At 65.2% G+C, this 16171-nt stretch overlaps 11 protein-coding genes across 11 annotated transcripts; 7 read left to right on the top strand and 4 right to left on the bottom strand.

Annotated features, from left to right (window-relative positions):
- Nucleotides 1-322: 322 nt before the first annotated feature.
- Nucleotides 323-2509, top strand: OSTLU_25207 (predicted protein; the record flags this gene model as incomplete). Its single annotated transcript, XM_001420387.1, has 1 exon — nucleotides 323-2509. One exon carries the CDS (start codon nucleotides 323-325, stop codon nucleotides 1769-1771), a length of 1449 nt encoding a protein of 482 aa, XP_001420424.1. The 3' UTR covers nucleotides 1772-2509.
- A 91-nt stretch (nucleotides 2510-2600) lies between these two features.
- OSTLU_93416 (predicted protein) lies at nucleotides 2601-4064 on the top strand (the record flags this gene model as incomplete). The annotated part of the gene is made up of 1 exon (XM_001420386.1): nucleotides 2601-4064. The coding sequence occupies one exon, from the start codon at nucleotides 2601-2603 to the stop codon at nucleotides 4062-4064; it is 1464 nt and encodes a 487-aa protein (XP_001420423.1).
- A 211-nt stretch (nucleotides 4065-4275) lies between these two features.
- On the top strand, nucleotides 4276-5253 carry OSTLU_44228 (predicted protein; the record flags this gene model as incomplete). The annotated part of the gene is made up of 2 exons (XM_001420385.1): nucleotides 4276-4767; nucleotides 4819-5253. 2 exons carry the CDS (start codon nucleotides 4276-4278, stop codon nucleotides 5251-5253), a joined length of 927 nt encoding a protein of 308 aa, XP_001420422.1.
- An 86-nt stretch (nucleotides 5254-5339) lies between these two features.
- On the bottom strand, nucleotides 5340-6077 carry OSTLU_93415 (predicted protein; the record flags this gene model as incomplete). The annotated part of the gene is made up of 1 exon (XM_001420215.1): nucleotides 5340-6077. One exon carries the CDS (start codon nucleotides 6075-6077, stop codon nucleotides 5340-5342), a length of 738 nt encoding a protein of 245 aa, XP_001420252.1.
- Nucleotides 6078-6483: 406 nt separating this feature from the next.
- SDG3510 (predicted protein) lies at nucleotides 6484-8189 on the top strand (the record flags this gene model as incomplete). Its single annotated transcript, XM_001420384.1, has 2 exons — nucleotides 6484-7886; nucleotides 7922-8189. 2 exons carry the CDS (start codon nucleotides 6484-6486, stop codon nucleotides 7950-7952), a joined length of 1434 nt encoding a protein of 477 aa, XP_001420421.1. The 3' UTR covers nucleotides 7953-8189.
- A 44-nt stretch (nucleotides 8190-8233) lies between these two features.
- Nucleotides 8234-9643, bottom strand: OSTLU_17244 (predicted protein; the record flags this gene model as incomplete). The annotated part of the gene is made up of 1 exon (XM_001420214.1): nucleotides 8234-9643. The coding sequence occupies one exon, from the start codon at nucleotides 9641-9643 to the stop codon at nucleotides 8234-8236; it is 1410 nt and encodes a 469-aa protein (XP_001420251.1).
- Nucleotides 9644-10325: 682 nt separating this feature from the next.
- OSTLU_5336 (predicted protein) lies at nucleotides 10326-11255 on the top strand (the record flags this gene model as incomplete). The annotated part of the gene is made up of 1 exon (XM_001420383.1): nucleotides 10326-11255. A coding segment is annotated over one exon (930 nt), but the record flags the coding sequence as incomplete, so codon positions are not given.
- A 156-nt stretch (nucleotides 11256-11411) lies between these two features.
- On the top strand, nucleotides 11412-12266 carry OSTLU_43937 (predicted protein; the record flags this gene model as incomplete). Its single annotated transcript, XM_001420382.1, has 1 exon — nucleotides 11412-12266. One exon carries the CDS (start codon nucleotides 11412-11414, stop codon nucleotides 12264-12266), a length of 855 nt encoding a protein of 284 aa, XP_001420419.1.
- Nucleotides 12267-12302: 36 nt separating this feature from the next.
- OSTLU_44053 (predicted protein) lies at nucleotides 12303-13781 on the bottom strand (the record flags this gene model as incomplete). Its single annotated transcript, XM_001420213.1, has 3 exons — nucleotides 12303-12857; nucleotides 12918-13058; nucleotides 13086-13781. The coding sequence occupies 3 exons, from the start codon at nucleotides 13779-13781 to the stop codon at nucleotides 12303-12305; spliced, it is 1392 nt and encodes a 463-aa protein (XP_001420250.1).
- Nucleotides 13782-14385: 604 nt separating this feature from the next.
- On the top strand, nucleotides 14386-14964 carry OSTLU_26376 (predicted protein; the record flags this gene model as incomplete). Its single annotated transcript, XM_001420381.1, has 1 exon — nucleotides 14386-14964. The coding sequence occupies one exon, from the start codon at nucleotides 14386-14388 to the stop codon at nucleotides 14881-14883; it is 498 nt and encodes a 165-aa protein (XP_001420418.1). The 3' UTR covers nucleotides 14884-14964.
- Nucleotides 14965-15019: 55 nt separating this feature from the next.
- Nucleotides 15020-15874, bottom strand: OSTLU_43950 (Tat family transporter: protein export TatC; the record flags this gene model as incomplete). Its single annotated transcript, XM_001420212.1, has 1 exon — nucleotides 15020-15874. The coding sequence occupies one exon, from the start codon at nucleotides 15872-15874 to the stop codon at nucleotides 15020-15022; it is 855 nt and encodes a 284-aa protein (XP_001420249.1).
- Nucleotides 15875-16171: the final 297 nt, after the last annotated feature.

Genomic DNA, 16171 nt, shown 5'->3' with positions numbered 1-16171 from the left:
GTCGCGATCTGGCGAAAGATGCGATGCGCAACCTCATTTATGGTGTTGGCGCATGTAACGGCGGTCGGTCGGTCGGTCGCGCGCGTCGCGATCGCGCTTAGCGATCGCGCGTCGCGATCGATGGGACGCGTCGTCGCGCAATACGACGCGCGCGGCGCGAAACGCGAAAAGCGCGCGCGATGTTCGGACACATGGCGTATACGCGAACAGTGAGGGCGCTCGAACGCGCTCGACTTCGCGTCCGAGCCGCGCGCGACGCTCGACGCGCGCGGCGACGCGCGCGACGAGACGCGCGCGCGAATCGGCAGTCTCGCGCGCGCGCATGCGCGCGCACGCCGTCGACGACGTCGACGACGTCGAACGCGTCGCCGCAGTCGTGCGCGCGTGCGCGCTGGCGACGTACGACGCGCGCGGACGCGAGAAAACGTCGAAGGATGCGTACACGACGCTGTGCGCTTTTTGCATCGTCGAGCGAAACGACGCGGCGAGCGCGCGAGGGACGTGCTACGTCGCGGCGTTCGCGACGGGGACGAAGTGCGTGCCGATGGCGAACCGCGCGCGCGACGGGGGCGCGATCGGGGACTGTCACGCGGAGGTGTTGGCGAGACGCGCGTTGACGCGGTGGTTGCAGCGCGAGTACGCCGAGGCGAGGGACGGACGAGCGAGCGTGTTCGAGGTGACGCGCGAACGCGGCGCTGGGTGCGACGAAGAGACGGCGTGGGATGAGATATTAGGCGCTGGGAATCGGGTGCGAATGCGCGCGGGGGTGGAGGTGCACGCGTATTGCAGTCAGTCGCCGTGCGGCGACGCGAGCGTGTTCGAGTTGCCGAGCGAGGCGAGGCGGAGCGACGGCGGCGCGGAGGCTTCGACGGCGACGGTGAAGCGAGCGAAGACGACGGGGGGTGCGGGCGGAGGTGCGGGGGTGACGGGTGCGAAAATATTGACGGACATGAACGGTGGCGGCGGTGGCGGCGGCGGCGCGGATCCCGAACGCGATCGCCCGACGCAAGAAGTCGGCGCCGTGCGATGGAAGCCGGGCAGAGGCGCGCCATCGTTTTGTTTGAGCTGTTCGGATAAAATGTGTCGCTGGCAGATGCATGGTTTACAGGGCACGCTCATGCGCCTCGTCGCGCGCGAAGCGATCAAGCCACGGTCGATCTGCGTGTCCATTCCAAACGTTCGCGAAGAGCGCGCCGAAGAGACGAAACGCGTCGTCGCTCTCGCGTTGAAACGCGCGATCGTCAAACGAGCGCGATTGGACGACTCACAATCCGACGACCGGGTCGAACCACGATGCGTCGCCGTCGACGCACCGAGCGACGATCTCTCGTCCTATCGCGCCGTCGTCGACGGCGATCGCGTCGCGTCGCCGACGTGCGTGACGTACGTCGCGCCGTCGCGATCGACGTTTGAGTTCAACGACGCCGTCGGCGCCGTCGACATCGCATCCGGCCGCGTCGAGCGCCTTCTCGGCGCCATCGGTTTCCTCCACGGCTACGGCAAAAAGTGTCGCGCCTCCGGCGCGGCGTCCTCCGCCCTGTGCGCGCGAGAGCTGTGCGCCTCCTTCGACGCCGACGTTTTATCCCGTCTCCCGCCCCGCGCGCGTCGGGCGATGGAGAACAAACCGTACGCCGCCATCAAGCGCGAATTCCGCGCGTTTCGATCTCGCGACTTTGGGATTCCCTCGTCGCCGCCGCTGCCCGGCAAGGACAAGTCCGATCACGAGTCCTTCGTCCCGTTTCCGCGTCGCGTTCGCTCGGCGGCGTCGTAAAAAGTCTCGACCGACCAGCCAATCGTCGTCGTCATTCGCCGACGCTGAGATCGCGCGGCGATGGGCGTCTTCGACCGCGCGCGCGCGCCGACGCGAAAGAAACCCGCGCGAAGCGTCGCCGACGACGCCCGCGCGCGCGTGCGCGAGAAAACGAAAGAAATCCGCGACGAAATCGACGACATCAGCGCGACGCAATTCATCCTCGTCGGCGCGTCGCTCGTCGGCGCGTTTCTCCTCGGACGACGCGCGCGGCGACCCGAGACTCGAAAGGGAGACCTGGACACGGTCGCGGCGTTGCTGAAGCAGCCGTACATGCGCGAACTGGGGACGCCGTCCCCAGAGCGCGGGCTGCGAGGCGTCCTGGCGAGGGCGAAGCGCGCGGCGCTCGGCGACGACGACGCGGAGACGCGCGTTCGAGCGATGGAATTGACGGTCAAGACGGAGAACATCGCCGCCGATCTCGGGGTGAGCGATGTGGAGATAATGATTAAGAATGAGGTGGCGTCGATGGGCGTCATGAGCGACATCGCGGCGATGGAGGCGAAATTGGAGGCGTCGTTGAACGGGAGCGATTGGCTGCTCGACCAAAGCGTGGACGAGACGCCGGGGAAGTTTGACGGCGGCGGGAGGTTCGACGGCGCGACGGTGTCGCCGATAGCGGCGTTTTCGAGCGCGGGCGACGGTGGAACGCCGCTGAGCGACGCCTCGTTCGAGCGCACGACGTCCAAATTGGAAATTTAAGCGCGCGCGCCGCGGCTTGTAGCATCAAAGACGAAACCGACTCGCGCGCCCTTCACTGCATCGCGCGCGTCTCGCGCGAGCGACCGAGATGTCGCTTCGCGCGACGAATCCACGCTTCGGCGCGCGCGTCGCGAGCGCGCGCGCGACGCTCGCGCGACGCCGCGCCCGTCCCGGTCGCGTCGACGTCGTCCCGCGCGCCGGCCCCAAGAATCGCCTTCGCGAGAAAGAAGCCAAGAAACGATCGTCCAGCGCGCGCGATTACGAGCGCGAGATGGACGATTACGTCGAAAAGCACGTCGCGCCGGCGACGCGCGCGCTCGACGCCGCGCGCGCGCGTCCGGAGCGACGGAGCGACGCGCAACGATTTATCCGAAAAGTGCAGCGAAAAGTGAAAAAGGCGTCGCAAAAAGCCGTCGACGCGCTGCTGCCGCGCGACGCGGGCGCGTTCAGGCCGCGCGCGGACGTTCCGGCGCGCGTCGGCGCGCCCGGGACGTACGCGACGGTGTACAGGCCGCAGCGACCGAACCCGGCGTCGGCGTACGGGCGGGCGGCGGCGGCGTGGGGGACGCTGTTCGCGTGCGCGTGGATCGCGCTCAAGGTCATCAATCGCGAGAACCCGCTTCGAGCGATCGGGAGCGCGTTCAAGGGCGTGGGTCGTCGGGCGCCGCCGCCGGGGGCGACGGGACCGGGGCGGTGGGTCGGCGACCGCAGTCTCGGCGGGCGGCAGGTTTGGGTGCCGGCGACGGCGGATCGGTTTCGGGACGAACGCAAACGTTTAGAGGGGGCTTTGGACGACGTTCCCGAAGACGCGAACGTAAAGCCGGGATCCGCGACGAAGGCGCGGGGAAACGAGAAGAAAACGAGCGGCGCGGCGAAGGCGTTGCCGGCGTGGTGGACGCCGCCGTCGCCGCAGTACGTGCCGCCGGGACGCAAGGAGGCGCTGATTCAAGTCGCGAAAGCGCAAGGAGCAACGCTCGCGGCGAAGCGAGTCAGCGGCGCGGGATTCAGTGCGGATGATATCGCCGATTTTCGCGCCGCGTGCGCGGCGGCGGGCGAGCGAGGGTGCGCGGTAAAGTCGGTCGGACCGGAGAGCGCGCGAGTCGCCATCTTTCGAGCCGCCGCTGATTTCGCCGTCACGGACGCCATGCGCGGCCAAGCGGGCGCGACGAGCGCATTTAACACTCCTGTTGGACCATTTTTAGTCGGTCTTTCGGATGATCTGAGCCTAGATGCGCACAAGTGCGTCTCCATCGTCATGGCGGACGTCGCCGTTCGCGTGCGCGGCGCCGTCGTTCAAGCCGGAGCGGGACTTCGAAGTAACGACAGCGTCGCCACCATGCTCGAGCTCAACAAGCTCGTTGACTTATTCAACACGTTCCCTTTCACGCCAGACGCTCCGGAGCTAGACATGCTCTCCGTGGGTTTGCGTTCGAGATTGAGCGAAGACGAACGCCGTCGCATTTGCGACGAATTCGACGCCATAAGTAACGGCGAACATTCCGCCGTCGTCCGCGTCGCCGTGTGCGGTGCATCCGACAGCGCGTACGAATAGTAAACACGCGCGAAACATCGCGTTTTCGATGACATTCACGATACACAGATGTCAAAGTCCCTCGTCCGTCGCGTCCCGCATTTGTCCCGCGCGTCGACTCGCGCTTCACACCTCGATGCCCGAGAGCGCAACCGTCGCTCGTCGACGCCCGAGCCGCTCGAACGACCCCGACGCGTCTCGCAAGCGTCCCGTGAGCGCGCAGAGCGCGGAGATGGTGGCGTCGAAGCGAATCGCCGCCGCTGTCCCGCGCTACCTCGCCTTTTTGGAGTACGACGGCGCGCGCTTCCGCGGCTTCCAGAGGCAGTGCGGCGTCGCGGCGACGGTGCAAGGCGCGCTGGATGAAGCGCTCACGGCTTTCACGGGCGCGCGCGGAGCGATCGAGTGCGTCGGTAGCTCGAGGACGGACGTCGGCGTGCACGCGCTGCGAAACTCGGCGCACTTCGACTTCGCGAGAACGACGAAGGATGGGACGACGGTCGAACCGCACGACGGCGCGAGCGTGCGAAGAGGGGTGAATTATCACTTGAGAAAGCTCGGCGCGGCGGTGCGGGTGACGGAGTGCGTCAGGGTGGATGAGATGAATCCAAAATTTCACGCGCGGCACGACGCGGTGGCGAGGCGGTATAGATACGATATATTGGTCGGCGAACGCGACGACGGGGGGAGCTTGTTCGACGCCGAGCGCGCGTGGTACGTGCGCGCGGTGAATAATAGCGAGCGCGGGGATAAGGTGAAGTCGGTGCGTCGATATCAGACGTGCGACGGGCGTTTAAACGTGGACGCGATGCGAGACGCGGCGGCGGCGCTGACGGGCACGCACGATTTCAGTTCTTTTCGCGCGAACGGGTGTCAAGCGAGCTCGCCCGTGCGCACGCTGACGTCCATCGACGTCAAGGAAGAGCTCACGGAGTGGCCCGCCGCGGAGGCGCGCGGTACGAAGCAAAAGATTTCCATCGCCGTCGCCGCGCCCAGTTTTCTTTACCATCAAGTCCGTCTCCTCGCCGGCGCGCTCAAAGCCGTCGGCGCGAACGACCTCACCGTGAAAGACGTTCAGGAGCTTCTCGAAGCGAAAGACGTCGCGCGCGCGCCGCAAATGGCGCCCGCGCACGGGTTATATTTGGCCGACGTCGCGTATCTAGAAAATTACGCCGTGCGTCCCGCGTACGGCGCGCGAGACGAAGACGCGTGACCTCCTAGCGCGGCACCTCGCCGCATCGTTTAGCGCAATCAACAAACAACAATCACTAGTATTACATCACCGATCGACGCGACCGATCAAAAGATCCACGACGCGCGCTGCTTCGCCGACAACTCGGGCGCCATGCGCTTCAGCGCCTCGTCGCTCGAACGAAAAATCATCGCGTTCACCCGCGCCGTCGCGTACACCTCGGGATCGACGCCATCGCGCGCGATCTCGATCGCGTCCAGCGTCGCCGCGTTCACCAGCACGCACACGTCCCTGCTCCCGCCCCAAAACGCGTCGCCGAAACTGTGCACGCCCAACAGTTTCCCATCCGTCTCGCGCACGAGCGCCCCGCCCGACTGTCCCGCCAGCACGCGCGCGTCGTGCATCGCGTGCGTGTCGTCACCGCGGTCATCGCGGTGTATCTTCAACACGCGTCCGGTCTCGCGTCGTCCTCGGATCGCGTCCGCGCACGCCGCCGTCGCCGCCGCGTACCGCTGCGCCGTCCCCAGCGCGCGCGCCTCGTCGCCGACGCGCGCCTCGCCCGGCTCCATCGTCGCCGCGCCGTCGAGGTCGCCGTCGAGGTACACGACGGCGAGGTCGAGCGCGTCGTGCACGCCGACGACGCGCCCGCGCCGCGCGGCGCCGCTCGCGAGCTCGACGCGAAGCGCATTCTTCGCGCCCGCGAACGACGCGACGTGCGCGGCGGTGAGCACGCACGCGACGCCGCGGTGGCGCACGACGACGCCGGAGCCCGCGCGCGAGGTGCTGGACGCGTCCGCGCGAACGCGCGCGGCGGCGGCGCGCGCGACGTCGACGGGCGCGGACATGTGCGGACGTGTGCTGGGTGTCTCACTGTTTACCCATACGAATCGAGACGATCTTTCGCGACAGTCGACGACGCGCGCGACGGCACACGACGACGACGCGCGGCGCGCGACGAGCGCGAACGCGAGGTCGAGCGCGAGCGCGAGCGAATCATCGAGCGGGTGCGCGCGCGAGCGACGCGCGAGGCGCGCGACGCGCGACGCGCGAGGCTCGAACGCGCGCGACGTTGTGGATAACGAATACAGCGCGCGAGATATCGCGCGCGACGGCGACGGCGACGGCGACGCGACGCGGAACGGCGAACGGTGCGCGCGACGAAGCGGCGCGATGACTGACGCGCGATCGAACGCGCGACGCAGACGCGAGCGAGACTCGAGGCGAGGGCGTCGACGCGCGCGCGCGAGAGCGATGCCGTTCGGACTGGGCGGCATGGGCGCGGCGCTGCCGAAGTCGAAGAAGGCGCAGAAAGTGGACGAAGCGGACGCGATTCGAGTGGAAGGAAACGAAAAGTTTGCGAAGGGGGATTATCTCGGCGCGATCGCGGCGTATGACGCGGCGCTGAAGTTGAATGGGTCGGACGCGAGCGCGTACGCGAACAAGGCGGAGTGCTACTTGCGAGCGCGAGTGTTCGAGAAGGCGTTGGAGTGCGCGACGAAGGCGTTGGAGTGCTCGAAGGGGGATAAGGCGATGGAACTGAAGGCGATTTATAAGAAGAGCATGGCGTTGAACGGGATGGCGCGATACGTGGATGCGGCGAAGACGGCAGATGAGGGATCGCGTCTCGCCGACGCGCCGGAGGACGCGGCGGTTCGGGCGACGCTGGAAAAAGTCAAGCTCGAATGCGATATGCTCACGGCGCAAGCGTTCACGGGGGCGTACGATCTCGGAGCGTTGTATTTGAACCGCATGGGTGCGAGTTTCCGCCGTTGTGCGGATTACATCGGTGTGGTTCGAGTGTCCAAGCTCTCCGACGGTCGTCGCGGCTTGGTGACGACGAGCGCCGTCGCGGCGGGAGATTTGCTCATGGTGCAGAGCCCGCTGAGCTCGGCGTCGTTCGGCAAGACGGTGGAACAAAACCTCGTCCGCGGTCTTTACGAGGCTGCGCGCGCGCACCCGGCCGATTGGGCGATTCTCAAGGCTCTGCCGGCGTCGAGCGAGGATGAACAAAAAGACGCGCCGGAGATGAGCGTGTTTCGCAAGCACATCAGCGCGGCGAATAAGGAAAACGCACCCGCGCCCGAGAGCCCGGAAGAACTGGCGTTCATCCCGAAAGTCGTCGCCAACTGCGCCATCTCTGGGCGCCGTCTGTGCGGCGTCTGGCCGCTGCCGAGCTTCATCAACCACTCGTGCGCGCCGAATTGCCATCGCATCAACGTCGGGCAAATCATGCTCGTCTTCGCCTCGCAAAATCTCCCGGCGGGGGCGGAGATTACGATGAAGTACTACGACACGCTCATGCCGAAGAAAGACCGCGACGCGTTCGCCAGTCGACGCGGGTACATGTGCAACTGCGCGCGATGCGCTTTCGAATCCACGGGCGACGTGAGCGAGGAAAAGAAAGCCGACGAGGCGGAAGAAAACGATGAGGGCGCCGGGCCGATTACGTGCGCGGTCAACGAGCTCAAGCGCAAGCTCAAGCCCGTGCTCAAGGATTTCAAGGAAGAGTTGGCGGAGATGAAGAAAACGAAGGGCAAGACGGTGCCGAACGTGAACCCGTTGATCGAGCTTCGAGGGTGGTACGAGAGTCGCCTCGCGGCGCTCAATCTCAGTCGCGCGCAGCTCGCCATGGCGCGCATGTCGTGCTACTCGATGTACGAATCTCTTTCGCTCGCGCTTTCGGTCACAGGAGCGGGCGAGATGAAGCACGCGCTCGTTAAGACGATCATAGAGGATTTGAGCGCGGTGGATGCCGGTGGATTCGCGGCGTGCAAACAGAGCACAATGTTGGCGAACAACGCGCGGCGAACGTTCGGTAAGGATTCGCGCGAAGTCGTCGACGCGACGAACGTCATGGTCGAGACGCACTGCCTCCGTTACGGCGCGATCGGCGGAGAAGATTTGATTGAAATCGTCCGTCGCACGGAGCAGTCGATTGCCGAGGAGACGGGTGAATTTTGCGAGCTTTAGACGAGATTGATATGAGACTTTAATACATATTTCAACGAACCGCGACGCCGTCGAGTTCCTTTTGAATCTTAGCGCGCGACAACGCATACTTTGCGCGCAACTCCTTCGGTACGTCTTGCATTTGAACCGCTTCGAACTTCGCCATAGCTTCCTGGAACGTGGCGTCGTCCAAACCAGCCTCGGCGACCGCGTCCAAGTCGACGTCGAGATCAAGCATGGCGGCGTGGAGCGCCCCATCCATGTCTTGGACGTCGCTCGGCGGGGGCTCGAGCGTCTTGCGCGCTTTCGCTGCCTTCACCGCGGGTTTGGGGGCCACGGGCGGCGCAGCTTGCGCTCGAGCCTCGTACTCTGCGATGATTGGTTTAATCGTGATCATCTTGCGCGAACGCTCCGTGGCGATGTCGTTTCTCAATTGCGAAATCTCTTCGCGCAACTGAGCGATGGCGTTGTCCTTCTCTGTCAACTCGGCTTGTAAGATTTGCTCATTCGCCGACACCCAACGCTTCTTTTCCTCCGCGACCCAAGTGGATTGTGCATTCTTATCCTCGCGAAGCACTTCGTTTTCGCGCTTCAGGCGTTCGATTTCGGCGTAGTTGTTCTTTGCCAGTTCTCGCATGTTCGTCAACTCGGCCATTTCCTCCGTCATCGACGATTTCTGCTTGCCGTGGAGACGCTCAATTTGTTCGCGCATCAACTTGCGCTCTTCGTCGCGGCGCTCTAGTGCTTTTCGTAACTCGGCGTTCGACTCGTGTTCGAATTTGAAATCTTCCTTGAGTCGCGTGAGCTCCGACTTGACGTCGACCAACGAACGCTTGTGCCTTTGAGTCGCCTCCACCGCAGCGTTGAGCTCGGAGCGCACGCGCGCGACGTTGGACTTTTCCAACTCCGCCTTCTCGCGTGCCTCACGAATGAGCGCTTGTGCGTCAGCGACCATCCTATTCGCCTCCTTCGTGGACTCCGTCGATGACGCCACGTACTGCGCGCGCGCCGACGCGAGCTCCGCCTTTCGAGCCGACAACTCGCGCGCGGCCTCCGCCTGCGCCTCCGCGTGCGCCGCGCGCATGCGATCGACGGCACTATCGAAAAGCTCTCTTTGTTCGCGCAATCGCTTTTCCAAGTCTTTCGCCGCGCGTTCAGCCGCCATCGACTCCCCTCGCCTGCGCGCGTCCTCGAGCTCGGCGTTATCCGGATTATTCCTCTTCTTCGCGTATTCCGCCGCAACCGCGATCAACTCCGCCTCGTGCGCCTCCATCGCCAGCCTTAACTCCCTCGCGGATTTTCTCGCCTCATCTCGCTCCGTCCTCGCCCGATCCTTCCACCCCTCCGCGTCTCGCTCCGCCTTCGCCTTGCCCTCGCTCAGCGCCTCCTGCACGTGCAACAAATATTCCACCAACATCTGCAGCAATTTCGTCAGCTCCCGCCCCCGTTTCGGTTCGCACATGTCTTGATTCGTCACGCTGTCCACGTCCGCTCGCACGCACGCCTCGAGCACGCTCTCCAGCGCGTCGATATCGCGTCGTCGCCGCGCGTCTCTCGAGTCGCACCGCGCGATCGCCCCCCAATCGATCCTCGGGTCTTTCAGCGCCTCGAATTCGAACCCATCGCGCGGCGCGTCGCCGCCCGGCGTCGACACCGCGTCCAGCGCCGCGTCCGACGCGAACAGCGCGTTCGAGCGCGTGTTTTCCGGCGTGAATTCAGAATTCATCTCGACGAATCCAATCCTTCAAATTCAACGCCCTCGCGTCGTCGATCTCCCTCGCGCGCGCGTCGATTCGCGGCGTTCGCGCGCGACGGGCGCGTCCTCGGCGCGTCCTTCGCGCGCGCGTCGCCTCGGCTCGACCGTGCGTCGCGTCGTCGTGTGCGGCGTCGTCGACCGCCGTCGGCCGTTGGATCGACGCCGTACAAATCACCGCGCGGCGTCGCGCGCGTCGCGCGTCGCGCGGCGCGCGTCGAGCGACATGCGCGCGCGCGGCGCGCCTCGCGCGTCGTCGCGCCGCGACGCGCGCGCGCCGCGGCGCGCGACGGCGGACGTCGCGAGGCGCGGCGCGACCAGAACCGTCGCGCGTCGCGCGCGCGCGCGCGCCGGCGCGAGGGCCGACGCGACGGACGGCGACGCGTCCGCGGTCGTCGTCGGCGGCGGCGTCATCGGACTGACGGTCGCGCTGACGCTGGCGGAGCGCGGGATGGACGTGCGCGTCGTCGCGGCGTCGTTCGAGCGGACGACGTCGAGCGTCGCGGCGGCGTTTTGGTTCCCGTTCATCGTGCGCACGGAACCCGCGGCGCTGAGCGACGCGTGGGCGATTAAATCGTACGAGTGGTATCGCGAGCTCGCGCGCGAGGACGGGGCGTGCGGGGTGGAGATGCGACGATGTCGAGAATTTTTAAAGGCGCCGGCGCCGGCGGCGGGATGGGCGAACGCGGTGGAGCACTACCGCGCGCTCGAACGGGGAGAGCACGACGAGAAATACGCGGGTGGATACGAGTTCGACGTGCCCGTGATCGCGATGCCTAAATTCTTGCCTTGGCTCAGGACGCGATGCGAAGCGCTGGGGGTGAAATTTGAGACGCGGACGCTCGCAGACGTGCGGGAGGCGAGAGCGTTCGCGTCGAATAGCGAGCGAGCGTTCGTGGTCAATTGCACGGGTCTCGGCGCGAGGCGCCTGGTGAACGACGATCTCGTCAAGCCGGTGCGAGGACAAGTCGTGTACCTGAAGCAAGATTGCGGCTACGGATTATTCGACGACGATCCCAACGCTCTCGCGTATTTGATCCCGCGAGCCGACTGCACGGTTCTCGGCGGAACGGCGCAAGTCGACAACGATTCACTCGAGCCAGACGACGCAGATGAGCGAGATATCATCGCGAAGTGTAAACGGCTGTGGCCTGAGCTCGATGAAACGAAAGTCATCGGCACAAACGTCGGTCTGCGCCCCTCGCGAACCGTAGTTCGATGCGAACGAGACCCGGCGGACGCGACGCTCATCCACGCCTACGGTCACGGCGGCGCGGGCGTGACGCTGTGTCGAGGCACCGCGCTGGAAGTGTTAGCGCTCATCGAAGAGGCTTAAAACTGTTTCACCGCTCTCGTGAGAAGTGCGTTCCTCTCGACGCCGCAGCTGCGCAGCCGCATAACCATGCTCGCGGCCGCGGCGAGGCGAGTTCGACCGAGCGTCACCGTCTCAACGCGCGTTTCGAGCCGGCGCATCGCGATGCGCGCGTCCATAATCGACGCGCACGTGCACGTGTGGCCGAGCGCGGAGGATTTCGCGTACGAAGACGGCAAAGCGCCTCCAGTTCCCGGGGCGGCGAATGAGCTCATCGCCGCGATGGACGCCAACGGCGTGCGCGCGGCGATGATCGTGCAACCGATAAACCTAGGGTTCGATCACACGTACGTAGAGCGTGCGTTGGAGACGCACGCCAATCGCTTCGTGGGGATGTGTCTGGCGAACCCGAGCGCGGGAGACGCCGGCGTCGAGGCGTTGGAGAAGCTCCTCGCGGGACGTTTTCGCGGCGTCCGATTCAATCCAGGGCTATGGCCGAATGGCAAGGGTATGGATGGCGAAATAGGGAGAAAAATGATGCGCGCGTGCGCGGCGCGAACGCCGCCCGCGGTGGTGGGTTTCATGTGCTTCAACGGACTTGATTTGCACGTGGACGAAATTCGCGCTCTTCTCAAAGCGGAACCGACGGTGCCGGTGCTGATCGATCACTTCGGATTCACCAAGGGCGTGGATGATCCGAACTTTGAGTTGTTACAGGCGCTCGGGCGAGACTTCCCACAAGTGAGCGTGAAGGTTTCGGCGCATTTCCGCGTGCGCATAGAAACGAGCGACGGAGGCGACTCGACCGCGACGCAATTGCGCGAGCTCGTCAAGGTGTTCGGTCCACATCGATTGATCTGGGGGTCGGACTACCCTTTCGTCACCGCCGAGGAGGGAGGCTACGCCGACGCGGTTCGAGTGCTCGAGCGGCAAATAGGCGACGACGATCCCGCGCTCCTCGCGAATATTAGAGGCGATAACTTTTTACGCCTGTTTCCTGGGGCGCTCGGCGAGGCGTAGGATCTGTGTTGTTGTATTCGATTGATAAATTTCGCGTTACCACTTGTCGAGATCGCTTTCGGACTCGATCGCCATCATGAGCTTGGAATCGACGCCCGAATCGCGCGGGAGCGCGACGCGACCGCTGCGCGCAACTTCCAGAATCCCGTACGGCTCGAGAAGCGCTTGAATGGCGTTAATCTTACGCTGGCGCCCGCTGACTTCGATGGTGACGGTGTCTTCGGAGATGTCGCACACCTTGGCTCGGAACATGCCGCACAAATCGATAATTTCTGCTCGTTGCGCGCGAGAGCTGACGACCTTGATGAGCATGAGTTCGCGCTCCGTGAACGGCGTCATCGTGATATCTTCGGCGGAGATGACGTAAGGCACCTTTAAGATTTGCTTGAGCAGCATCGCGATGTCTTCGGTACTGCCCGGAACGACGGTGGAAATGCGAGAGATGTCGAAAGTTCTTTCCGGGCCGACGCCGAGGGACTGAATGTTGTACCCGCGACGAGCGAACACGCCGGTGATGGAATCCAACACGCCCGGGCGGTTATCGACCAAAATAGAGATAGTGTGCGGCGTGTACTTGGCGTTTTCGTCCATCTTGTCGATGTCGACTTTGTCGCTACCGTGCCCCAGTCCCGAGAAGGAAGAGCTGAGCACGGGGACGTCCCACACTCCGATTTCGTCGTTCTCGAGCGACGTGTACACGTCGCCGACGTGCAAGTCGCCGTCATCGTCGTGTTCCATCCCCGCGACCGCGCGAACGATTCGTGACGCCAAGATGCTCTCGTACTTGGCGCTCTTCTCCTTGATGTTTAATCCGCTCACCGCGTCCTTCGCCTTTCGCATCGCCTCCATGAGTTTCACTCGACGAGACCGAGCCTCGCTGTACACGGGCTCTCTCTTCAGCGCCAACTTCCCCGTTCGCGCGACTTGAATCACCCCGAACTTCATCAGCGCGCTCTGAAACGCTCGATTCTTCCCGGGATCCCCCACCACCGACATCGTCAGCGACCGCTCCGCCACGTCCACCACGCTCGCTCGGAAAATCCGATTAATCTCCAGCACCTGCGACCGCTGTTCGGGCTCGCACTTCACCTTCAGCAGCATCAACCCTCGTTCCACGCACTCCTTATCCGTGACGTTCTCCACCTTTCGCACCTTGGCCAATTTATTCACCTGCTTGATCAGCTTCCCCACGTCGCCGTCGCTGCAAATCACCGAGATCGTAAAAATCGCCTTGTCGATGTTCAGCCCCACCGCGAGCGATTCGATGTTGTACCCTCGTCGCGCGAACACCCCCGCGACGCGATTGATCATCCCGGTCTCGTCCGCGACGTACACCAGCACGGTGTGTCTTCGCAATCCCTCCGCCAGCCGCGCCGGCCCTTGGTACACGTCCCCCGTGCTCCCGCGTCCGTCGTACGACGTCGGCGTCCATCCATCGCCCGGCGTCGCGCCCGCGATGCCCGCGTCGAGGTCGTAATCGTCGCCCGACCCGCGCGTCGCGCTCGAGCGCGTCATCGCGCGATCGCCCGCGCGCGTCGCGCCCATCGCCCCCATCGCGCGCGGCGTCGCGTCGCGTCGCGTCGCGCCGCCGCGTCGCGCGCGTTCGCGTCGCTCGAGCGCGACGCGCGTCGCGCCGAGCGCGGGCGCGCCGCGCGCGAGCGCGAGCGGCATGTCGAGTCGCGCGCGTCGTCGTGTGCGGCGGCGGCGGCGCGACGCGTGCCCTCGGCATCGCGCGACGCGCGCATGCGCGCGCCGTGCGACGCGCGGGTGCGCGCGCCGGCGGGAGACGCGGCGACGATCGCGGCGACGACGGCGCGCGCGCTCGACCGCGCGCGCGCGCTCGGTGCGTCGCGCACGCGACGCGAACGCGCGATGGGGAGGCGCGGATGGATGGGCGAAAAAGCGACTGACGCGAGCGACGACGCGCGCAGGGTACCGGACGTGCGCGATCGACGCGCGCGTGGACGGGAGCGACGACGCAAAGCGACAGCGCGCGACGGCGCGCGCGGCGCTCGAGGCGCGGACGCGCGCGGTGAGGGAAAGCGAGGGACGGGACGGCGCGGGGACGCTGGCGCGGTGCACGATCGCGTTCGGGGAGCCGGGAGAGCTGCGGCGCGCGATGCTCGCGCTGGGAGAGGATCTGGAGAAGTTTGACGTGCTGGCGCTGGAACCGACGAGCGAGCGGGCGTTCGCGAGCGCGTGCGCGAATAAACACGCGGACGTGGTGAGCGTCGGCGCGGGGCGGCGGTTGAGGTACAAGTTTACGGCGAGCGCGGTGAGGGCGGCGACGGGGAATCGGATATCGTTTGAGCTGTGCTACGGGGAGGCGCTGAGGGATTCGAACTCGAGGATGTGGTTCTTCGCGAACGCGAGCGCGCTCGCGCGGGCGACGCGCGGCGGACGCGAACTGTTCATCTTGTCGAGCGGCGCGGAGCGCGCGATCGAGTTGCGATCGATGTACGACGTGGTGAACTTGGCGACATTTTTCGGGATGACGGAAAAGGCGGCGAGGGCGGCGATGACGACGAACGTGCACGCGATGTTGGCGATGTGTAAACGTCGGAGAGACGCCGCGGCGACGGACAGCGTCGTCGAACGCATGGACGCGTCCGCTTAGTCGACGCAGCTCGTTCTTTGGACGCGTCCGCTTAGTCGACGTAGCTCGTTTGTTGTATTATTATCGTTCGTTGTTGAAGCGAAGCGATGCTTTGGAGCGTTGATGAATGGTGCGCTAAATGTTGTGCGTGCTATGCTTACGCGGTCTCGCCCTCGCGGTCTTTTTCGAAGACGCCGACGAGCGCGGCGCCGCCGAGGTACAGGCTCATCAGCGGCACCGCGAGGAGCATTTGCGTGAACGGATCCGTCGACGGCGTCAACACCGCGGCGGCGACGACGGAACCGACGACGACGTACTTCCAAACGCTGAGCATTTGCTTGGAAGACACGATCCCGGATTGTCCGAGCAAGAGCTGAATCACGGGGACTTGGAAGGACAAACCCGTGGAGAAGAGCAACACGAGGACGAACTCAAAGTACTGGTCGATCGACCACAGCGACTCCACGGCGCCGTCGGCGTAGCCGACGAAGAACTTCAAAGCCGCGGGGACGAGCACGTAGTAGGCGAACGCGATGCCGCCGTAAAACAGCACCGAGGACCCGATTACGATGGGGCCGAGCGTCTTGCGTTCGTTCAGCGTCAACCCCGGCAACACGTACGCGATCGCCTCGTAAAGCACCACGGGCGCGCCCGCGAGCAATCCAGTGTACCCCGCCACCTTGACCGTGGTGAAGAAGTACTCCCCGGGACCGAGCTGTAAAAACCGCACGCCCTGCGACTTGACGGGTTCCTCCAAGAAAATCGTCAAATCCTTCGCGAAGCAGAAACACACCAAAATCAACGCCCCCACCGCCGCGGCGGAGATCAGCGCGCGCTCTCGAAGCTCCTCCAAGTGTTCCCATATCGTCATCGACACGTCGTCCGGGAGCTCATCCTCTCCCGGGTACAGAAAACTCCGAACCTGTTCCCGCTGCACGTCCTCCGGCGGCGCCTCCACGAACGTCCGTTTCTCCTTCACCGTCGTCACCGCCGCGCTCGCCAGCGGCACCATCTCCACGCTCTCGTCTTCCTCCGCGCGCAGCGCCATCGCGAACGCCGGATCATCCGTGAGCGACGTCTTGAACGTCTCGCTCGCGCTCGCGCCCTCGCCCGACGTCCTCGCGTCGCCCTCGCCCGTCGCGAAATCCGCGTCCGGCCACACGTCCTCGTCCTCTTTCGCGCGCGACGCGTCCGCGTCGTCCATCGTCGCGCGCGTCCGCGTCCAGCGCTTCTCGCGCGTCGCCCGTTCGCGCGATCGCATCGCGTGACGTCGCGCGCGCGTCCCCGCGCGCATCTTTCGCGTCGTCGC

The sequence above is a fragment of the Ostreococcus lucimarinus genome, chromosome 11, assembly GCF_000092065.1.
Source record: "Ostreococcus lucimarinus CCE9901 chromosome 11, complete sequence".
Lineage (NCBI taxonomy): Eukaryota > Viridiplantae > Chlorophyta > Mamiellophyceae > Mamiellales > Bathycoccaceae > Ostreococcus > Ostreococcus sp. 'lucimarinus'.
This window is presented reverse-complemented; position numbering and strand designations above follow the sequence as displayed.